Source organism: Bufo bufo, chromosome 4 (assembly GCF_905171765.1).
Source record: "Bufo bufo chromosome 4, aBufBuf1.1, whole genome shotgun sequence".
In the NCBI taxonomy this organism is placed as follows: domain Eukaryota; kingdom Metazoa; phylum Chordata; class Amphibia; order Anura; family Bufonidae; genus Bufo; species Bufo bufo.
Window position 1 is genome coordinate 270,576,264 of NC_053392.1, and position 10,047 is coordinate 270,586,310.

Below are 10,047 nucleotides of genomic sequence, written 5' to 3' on the forward strand. Positions count from 1 at the left end.
AATTAGGTATTTGGTGCAATGATGGTGTCATTGCACACAAGCTCCACTCCTTTCTATGGTCAGCCTCTCCCTCACGGAGGGGCTGGCCACAGAAATTAGTGGAGACTGGGTGCAGCAAGAGCAATGATGACGCCTTTATTGCACCAAAGGCCTAATATTAAGGAAAAGTATCATAAATCGGGAATGCAGCCTCAGATCGGCAGAAGAGAAACAGCGTTGTAATCAGGAGAACCACAGTTTGATAGGGAGGTAGCTGGTGATAGATTCCCTTTAGGTTTACTGCCCACTAGTGTCCCTAAATCTTTTTTAGTGGCAGTTTTATCCAGTCTTTTACTATTTAGTACATATTTACCATTTAGTTGCCAGACTAAAGCCCTCATAGTCTGAGCCACAGAGACGCGGCCCTTAAAGTGACACAGCCTTATGCAGTGCCTGGCTATTTAACATTCATTTTTATTACACCCATATAAAAGTATTTTTTATTACACGTGTCCTTTGGTTGTTTCTAGTGTAACCTGTGCCAGCAGGCGGTACTGGAAATTGTACATGCATAATGCTTTCTCCCCAGTTTGTGGTTAAAGGGGTCCTCCCAGCTTTAAATATTGATGACCTACCCTCAGGTGGGAGTCCGACACCCCTGCCGATCAGCTGTATGAGGAGACGGCGTGCGCACATGCCGTCTCTCTTCTCTCTTCCTGCTCGCCATAGACCTAGCAGCAGACAGAGAGAAGGGAGCTTTCCCATCATCCAGCTGATCGGCAGTAGTGTCGGACCCCCGCTAATCTGATATTGATGACCTATTCTGAGGAGAGGTCCTCAAATTAAAAGCACAGATATCCCCTTGAATATTTTTGCTTTGCCTATTTTTAGATATTTTCTTAGTAATTTCACATAAGGTCTCATTATGAGAATATTATTCATAGGTTTACATAATGATAAATGTGCTGCATCCATTAAGCATGGACTTCATGGTGTGAATTCTGATCAATTCCATTTCTCTGTTGACTCTAGTGAAGAAGCCGAGGCCCTGGCAAAAAGGTTAAAACTGCGATTTTACAGAACGTCTGTCAAGGAAGATCTGAATGTTACTGAAGGTAAGTTGTCGTCCATTGTAAAATGTCCGTGGATTTCACACCATGTATTGTGTCCATTATAATTCCATTGATTCCTTATTAAACCAAATATTCTATTTCAGTTTTTAAATATTTGGCTGACAAGTATTTACAAAGGCTAAAACAGCAGAACGCTGAAGACACCGAAATTTTGCATACTAGCAGCAACAAAATTGGTGAGTACCTTCCTGAATCATGATTCTTAAAGGGAATGTGTCATCAGAAAAAGACCTATTGTTTAAATCCCTTTTTTTGTTGAACATATTTATAAATAATTTTTGTTGTTATTTTTTTTATATATATAAATTTTCCTTGTCATAATCTATATTTAATTTTTTTTTTTTATATAATCCTGCCATTTTCACTTTGGCCATTAGGCCTAAAATATATTAAGACTCCCTGTCTTTTGAAAGCAGCTACATGGGTCATAGACATAGTGGACAGGAGGGGACCCTATTGAATTCTATAGGGGATTTTTCTAGACATGCTCTGTGACCTGTGCAGAGGTCAGGGAGGAGCTGACAATTTGTGATATGGTGGATTCTGTGTGATCTGTATAGAGGTGTTACTTGTCATTGTAATTCTGCCTGTTGTGATAATAGCTACTAAAATGTTACCTGTACAGAACAGGAAATCGTGACCTATTATTAGTTATAGTGCCAAAATTGCAGAATTGTATACATTTTTGTAAAATATAGATGGTGACATGGAAAAAAAAAAAACTTGACAAAAATTCTTTGAAGATATGTTAACATAACAATGTGATTTATACAATGTCATGTTTTGGTGGCACATTCCCTTTAAACCTGTCAGGTCCATTGTGATACTGTTTCCAAGGGCAGCATATAGTGACAGACACAGCGGTCTGTTCCTTATGTGTTAAATTCAGCAGATTGTGATAACTTGTGTTAATCTTTTCAGTGAATGCGCAGTGATGCCAGGAAGAAGTTTGATGTATTGATGATATACATGCCCTCCTTGCCTGACAGTTGATGATTGACTGATTTCTCAGTACACACAGTAGTAGGGAGAATTAGGTCAATGGGCAACTGGATGGCGGGTGGGGCCTGAGTGTGGTGAATATGATTAGACCCTCACTGGCAGCAGACTCTTGAAATCAGCTTGTCTATCACTACCTTATGTCGCCCTCTGAGAGTATTTGTATGATTAAAATGCAGTGAGCCTAAAGATATAAATTATAGAATTACTGTAAATTAAGGTAGTGTAATTCAGATTTCTGACTATTGCCCAGTAAGTTAACAGTGTGTACTCTGCTGGGACGGTTTTACATTTGGTAGGACCCCTATGTTTAATATGTTCCATGCGAAGTCTTGCACTGTGTAACCAGATTCAAGGTGGTTTTTTTTCCCTATAAAACAGGAAACCTAATGCTCACTATCATTCCCTTCTGTTACTTTTGGCTGCCAGAAAAGTGTCCGTTTTTTAGCTACTCGAGTGTGCTCATTTAACAAAGAATCTGGCACACCCATTACAAGTCAATGGGATATCTTACCAGGAGGATAAAAACTGTTCTTTTATACCGTATTGTTTGCCCTATATTTCGCACTTAGGTTTTAGAGGAGGATGATAAAAAAAAATTATTTTTCATTAGACCTCGGCTCAGACCCCCAATCAGATCTTAGGTCAGAAAAATCAACTCTCCATTCCTGTTTTGGATGCCGCTGCTCCTGAGATCCAGTGCTCTTCCTGCTGCGCTGCCCTGTGACCCAATGTTGTACAGCATGAGGTCACAGAGCGTCTCGACGTCCTCAGGCAGTGCACAGGTCGCGGCAGAAGAACAGTAAGCAGCGACTAAAGAGCCAACACAAGGAGCGCGTCATTCACCACTCCACAGTCCTACGGTACTAATGAGCACTTCCATAATGGAAGCATTCATTAGTATTTGCCCCATAAGACGCACTAACATTTCCCCCCGCTTTGCGGAGGAAAAAAGAGCATCTTTTAGGGTGAAAAATACAGTATATATTTCATGGGTTCATGGAAAATGGAAGCCATGCCATTCATGTGCAAAAATTCTGGAAACCTAAACCTGAGGTCATTAGACCCTCTGCTACTGGGCAAGAGTTGGTAAGGGGTATAAAGAGGTTGACCCCAGTGTCTGCAGATTTCATTGCATGGAAAGAGCAGCATGTCATTAATAAATTCATTAGAAGTTCTCTAGAAGTAGAGCTCTTGGCCTAATAGAGGGCTCTGTGCTAGTATATGCCATACCATTGTGATTGCTGGGGATCAGACTCTGGGAGCCAACTGATCCTGAGGTCTCTTTTAGCTTTTTCCAACACAGCAGCAACCATTGCTTCCCACTGTACAAGAAACTGCAACACCACTTCATTCAAATAAATGGAACTGTGTTGCATTTTCCTGTACAGTAGGAGGACAGGAACACCTTTTGGAGGACCCAGGAGTTGAACTCCCACAGATCATATCCTAGCAATATGTCATCACGTCTAATTAGTGTTGAGTGAATCGAGCTTTGGATCACAGATCTGAAGTCAATTCGTTCTAACACTTTATTTTAATGCTGCACAGAGACCTCACACGACTTCGGGTGAAACCAATTTTGCCTCAAACAAAGTGTTAGAACGAATCGGCTTCGGATCTATGATCAGTACTTCTAATGGCTAGAAATCTCCTTACATTTCGAAAAGATAAGACAACGGAGGAAATTTCTCATCTCCCTGTACCTGATTTCTTGTGTAAAACAAAAGTCACAAACCTTGTGTTTGCTACTTTTTAGATGCCATTACAACAAAATATTGCTGCAAGCGGCGTTTTTATGCAACCTCGGCACTTTTCAGAAAAGAGGAGTGGGCATGGTCAGCAGCAGCAACAAATTTATATTCATTCTCTTCAAGATTACAATGTGCGCCGTCTCGTTTGCAGTGGCAGTACAGTGTAAGTCCGGTGCTGGTCACTTTGAAATATATGGGATCAACACTTGTAATTACACTGTGCCGCCGCTGCAAACAAGACAACGCGCAGGGTAGTCTTAAAGAGGAAGCGCTTGCACTCTTCATCAACAGTTGATTAGCGGGGGGTGCCGCCTGGAGTCAGACCTCCACCAGTCGGATATCGATGACCTATCTTGAGGATCAGTCATCAATATAAACCCCCTGCACAACGCCATTTACCTGTATTCTAACATCTGTTACTGCCCTGGTCTATCTTATCATGGTATATACATAGGAGGCCTGTGTGAGGATCTTTATCATAGCCGATTGTGAGGTGTATTTTATTATTTGACATTAAAAAAAAAAGTTCAAGGGGTATTCCAGCAGTGAACGTCTTCTATCCGCAGTCTTTGTCATGCATAGACAAGACAAATCATCCATAAGGGGTTCCTAGCTGAAATATACATGTAGGAGTGGTGTAAAGGTGGCCATACACATTCAGTAATTGTCGGCTGAACGATCGGTATCTCTACCGGCAAATACCTGTTTGGTTCAGCAAAACGTGTATGTGTATTTAATGGGGAGAGAGAAGAAAGCCGCTGCCAGACACTAATGCTGGAGGCTTACGTCCCAGGAGAACAAAAGCATCAGGCAGAAATCTTCACTTCGCCCAGTCCTTCTCTTCCCCTACACCAGGCACGCTCAACCTGCGGCCCTCCAGCTGTTGTAAAACTACAACTCCCACAATGCCCTGCTGTAGGCTGTTCGGGCATGCTGGGAGCTGTAGTTTTGCAACAGCTGGAGGGCAGCAGGTTGAGCATGCCTGCCCTACGCAATCTGTCGGGGGCAGTCGGGAGCTTCCCACACACATTGGACTCGGCGGGTTCGGCCAACGTTGCATTAATGTGTATGGGAGCCTTAAGGCACAACCCCTTTAAGTGATTTAATGTTTTCTTAACTTGTTCATAGGGATTGGGAGTCCCTTCGTGCTAACCCCAAACCATGGAAAATTATCATTTCTGTAGCATATTCTTCTATATCTAATAGTAATTTATATCTATAATATCTATAAAGTGAGGAAAATCGGTTTCTACCTCTTGTTTTTGTTTTTGTCCTCCTTGGTCAGCTTTGCAGGATAATAGGCCAAACTGGATGGAAGTATTTCATTGTTTTAACCTTACAAACTGTTAATATAGTGCCTGATATATTTGCAATATACAGGTAGGTTAAGTATAAAAAAAAAAAAAAAAGTATAAAAATGGTATAACTGACAGCATGTTCTGTAAAGCGGAAATGGTCATTTGCATACTTACAGCTATATTTCAGGATGGAAGTTGCAATGTTTTCATGTTTTTATCATTTCAGGGGTATTTAACACTGCAGGCGGTAGTCACTCTGGTCAGAAATCCAGTGCTATCAATGGGGGAGAAGTTATCAACCTAAGGCCCAATAAACAGAGGACCAAGAAAAGCAAAAGTCCTTTTAGCAGTTGCATGTTACTCTAAGACTGTATGGTACAGATCCGAAAAAGGAGAACTTCAAGTCTGGGACTACAGTGCAATTGACCAGAGGAATACAGCCAATTCCAGAGACAACTGTCACTTCTACCTGAATTTGATACCATCAAGAGGAGCGCAGTGTGGGTTAGGCCACCTAGTGTTGGCCAGGGAAATTGCATGTTATGGTGTACCAACTGAACAAATGCTGCCCACATACAGTTCTATGAAACCTCCACATTTGTAGTATTTATTGGAGATTATATATTTAACCTAACTAATTGTATGGATGCTTTTTTGCAGCATCTGTTGGATACCAAGTCACACACTACATGGTACTTGTGCAATATTCATCTAGCTCACCAATCATTGCCTGATGTCTGTTAGAAGGTGCATATACAGGACGTTTATATCCCCGTGAAATGACATGTATGAAAAAAAGGATCCTCTATTCAGTTTACATAGAAATACTAATGTGTTTTAAAGATGTTCAGTCATATCTATGTTTTGGGACCTCACAGGTTGACGTGCATTGTGCCAAACTGCTTTGTCGCTATTAAGTGCTTGAAAATGTATTTTTTTAAAGTTCATCTCAACGGCTCTAGCCATCCAGCACACTGTAGGACGCCCAGTTTCATATGGCCTTCTGCCACATACATAGGCCTCCTGCTGTCTATTGAGAGGCCTGTTAATAGGAAACATTTTTGAAAGCCTTTCCATTTTGGACCTTCTATCTAGATTTTACAAATGTGTTATTTTCTACACCTTAGGATACAGGGAGGATTGGAGTCTGGAGAATGAGGCCTTCATTCATTCCGGGATATGTCTTATTTTTCTTTTCACAATTGTCTTCACCTTATATTATACCTTAAAAAAATATTAAATCCTACCTTATCATGATTTAGATTAACAAACATTCCAGATAAATGGACAGATGTGCAGTGAAGAATATAAAAGGGAAGACAAGCTACCCAGACCGGTCTTTTTGTCACCAGTTTGTCTTCCTCACTGGACTAGCAAGTTTCAGACGATTGTGCTAAAACTTTTCCAATAAGGAGGCAGACTATTGGAATGCCTAATAGATTTCCTGCTTGATTAGGGGAGCTTTATAGCTGGATATTGCTGTTGGAGATTCCAGAAGCTTGGTTGGATTTTACTCTTTTCACTTGCCTTTTATTGCTTATTTCTATAAAAATCCTTCCATTGCAATCAATGCCTTTGTGTGACGACGTGTAGTGTTCGGTTTCTTATTTGTTTGTCTGGGGCTGCGTCTGATTAATTAGAATAATGTATAGGTAGTCAAACAAGCAGGACATATACTTTCAAAGCATTCATGTGCAGTAATCTTCAGTATTTCATTTTGATCTATCTGTTTCTGTGGTTTACCACGGATATCTCAACCAGATATAAAACTATAACTCCCAGCATTTAAATTGTAGCCTTCGATTGCCACGTCATGCTGCAGGCCTCAGCTGTTCAGCAATAGCGCCAGCAGCTGGTAGCCCCTTTAACGTTGTAGTGGACTGAGCTTGTCACTGCAGCGCAGCTCTCATTGGGATCAGTGGGATCAGCACTGTACAGACAAGCTCCATCCACTACAAAGTAGACTGAACTGTCTGCTTCCCATCTGGAGCTGCTGAACGGCCGATCGGCGAGGTGTTGGACACCCACTGATCAATGAGTGATGGCCGATCCTGATAGGCAGTCACTCAACTTTTTTAAAATTCCATTAATTAAAGGGGTTATCAAATCATTTATTATTTATCTACAAGATTGGTGAGAAATATGTGGCCTCTGGGGGTCCAACTGCTGGGACCCCTACTGATTAGGAGAACAAGAGTCCACAGATAACCTGTGTGAATAAAGCAATGGTGTATATCTATAACCATTCACTTCTGTGGGATTTGCAGCAATAGAGCAGTCAGATTCCAGACTTATCTCTGGCTGTGAGGCAACTGGCTGCGGCAGTAGCCCTCCTCCACTGTTCAGTCTGCATTAGGATTCTAGACACACTTAGCACCGCCCCTTGATAATTCCAGATAAAAATATAAGAAGTCAGAGTGAACCTAATCCTTGGTTCTCTACTAGATTTCGATAACACTATGGGGGAGATTTATCAAACTGGTGTAAAGTAGAACTGGCTTAGTTGTCCATAGCAACCAGTCCAATACCACCTTTTATTTTTCACAGCTCCTTTGGAAAATGAAAAGTGAAATTTGATTGGTTGCTATGGGCAGCTAAGCCAGTTCTACTTTACACCAGTTTGATAAATCTCCCCCCTATTTGTTTCAGGAACTGGAGAAAATCCTGCAGACTGACAAACACTATGGGCATATTTATCTCCTTTTAACTTTTCTAGGTGTAGTGTCCTTTTACTAATAACGCTCAGAAGTTCTCCATGTTAAAAAGTGGAAGGTTTATAAAAGAACCCAGAATAAATATTATGTATGTTGAACAACTGTGTGCAGTATATTTATACCAAAGTACACACATCCTAGCCTTTACAATACAGCCACTGCTCCATATCACCGAATAGAAGTTGGAGGTTGTGTATGATTACTTAGATATTTTATATTTTACCGTGGCATTTGTAAGTAGAATATAACTAACACTTGACAGTGGTTAACGCTTAGACAAACCTCAACTCAGGTGCACTTTAAAGACAACATTTCCAAACCATGTGGGTACAGAATGTGTGTACGTTGTAGGAGTTAGTAGGTGCAGTAAAGGATACAAGGTCACTGCTATACAAAGTACATTTACAGGATTTCTGTTTGGATTGTGGTAATCTACTGGGATGGTTTGGATTGGAATTCATATTTACTTATCTGTATTCTGGAATATTTCTTTATTATCTTGTGTAAATAAACCACTTTAACAGATTGGATTTGTGTGGAGATTCGCTTTTACTTCATGACATATATATGTGTAAGGCCTCATGCACACGACCGTATTTTTTCACGGTCCGCAAAACGGGGTTCCGTTGATCCGTGATCCGTGACCGTTTTTTCGTCCGTGGGTCTTCCTTGATTTTTGGAGGATCCACGGACATGGAAAAAAAAGTCATTTTGGTGTCCGCCTGGCCGTGCGGAGCCAAACGGATCCGTCCTGAATTACAATGCAAGTCAATGGGGACAGATCCGTTTGACGTTGACACAATATGGTGCAATTTCAAACGGATCCGTCCCCCATTGACTTTATATGTAAAGTCAGGAGTTAATATACCATAGGATCAGAGTTTTCTCCAATCCGATGGTATATTTTAACTTGAAGCGTCCCCATCACCATGGGAACGCCTCTGTTAGAATATACCATCGGATTTGAGTTACATCGTGAAACTCAGATCCGACAGTATATTCTAACACAGAGGCGTTCCCATAGTGATGGGGACGCTTCTAGTTAGAATATACGACGAACTGTGTACATGACTGCCCCCTGCTGCCTGGCAGCACCCGATCTTTTACAAGGGGCTGTGATCAGCACAATTAACCCTTCAGGTGCCGCACCTGAAGGGGTTAATTGTGCTGATCATAGCCTCCTGTAAGAGATCAGGGGCTGCCAGGCAGCAGGGGGCAGACCCCCCTCCCTCCCCAGCTTGAATATCATTGGTGGCCAGTGTGCGGCCTCCGTCGGCCCCCCTCCCCCTCTCTATTGTAATTTCATTGGTGGCCAGTGTGCGGCCTCCGTCGGCCCCCCTCCCCCCCTCTATTGTAATTTCATTGGTGGCCAGTGTGCGGCCTCCCCCCCCTTCCCCCTGCCCGATCATTGGTGGCAGCGGAGATTCCGATCGGAGTCCCAGTTTAATCGCTCTGGGGCTCCGATCGGTAACCAGGACGCTACTGCAGGCCTGGTTGCCATGGTTACTTAGCAATATTACAATATTAGAAGCATCATACTCACCTGCTGGCTGCTGCGCTGTCTGTGTCCGGCCGGGAGCTCCTCCTACTGGTAAGTGACAGGTCTGTGCGGCGCATTGCTTAATGATCACCTTATGGCCTATAGCAACCAATTTATGTCCTTTGTTTTATTTATCCCATGGAAGAACAGAATATATTTACTTTTACATTATAAAATTCTGGCTGCCTGAGGCACCTCTTGAACCCAATCTTAAAACCATCTTTGGCCATCCCCAATGCTCTTCCTAGTGGCAATGGTCTTTTCACTGTGACAGGAGGTTACATAGTTAATACGGTTGAAAAAAGACAAACGTCCATCAAGTTCAACCAAAGGATAGGTGGGGACACAAATCCCAGAAGGAAGTGAGACTCAGATTTCTACACGTTTTCATAAGCATTTATGTTTTTTACTTTTAAGAATTCGTCTAAACCCTTTTTGAAACTGTCCACTATTCCTGCTGTGACCACGTCCTAAAGAAGCCTATTCCACAGATTCACAGTTCTTACAGTAAAGAAGCTTTGACGCTTCTGGAGATTGAACTTTTTCTTCTTCAGTCGGAGGCAGTACCCCCTTGTCTTTTGAGCGCCTTTTTACATGGAACAGCTTTTCGCCGTTTTTTTTGTATGGCCC

General features: G+C 42.0%; 1 protein-coding gene across 6 annotated transcripts in view; it reads left to right on the forward strand.

Annotated features, from left to right (window-relative positions):
• Positions 1-8,038, forward strand: part of RAB23 (RAB23, member RAS oncogene family) — a 32,748-nt gene extending 24,710 nt beyond the window's left edge. For all 6 annotated transcript variants that reach the window (XM_040428605.1, XM_040428603.1, XM_040428606.1 and 3 more), the window contains 3 exons: positions 1,012-1,094; positions 1,196-1,288; positions 5,390-8,038. In XM_040428605.1, coding sequence (XP_040284539.1) covers positions 1,012-1,094; positions 1,196-1,288; positions 5,390-5,529 — 316 coding nt within the window. In that variant the 3' untranslated portion in view covers positions 5,530-8,038. The remainder of the gene's footprint in view (positions 1-1,011; positions 1,095-1,195; positions 1,289-5,389) is intronic.
• Positions 8,039-10,047: the final 2,009 nt, after the last annotated feature.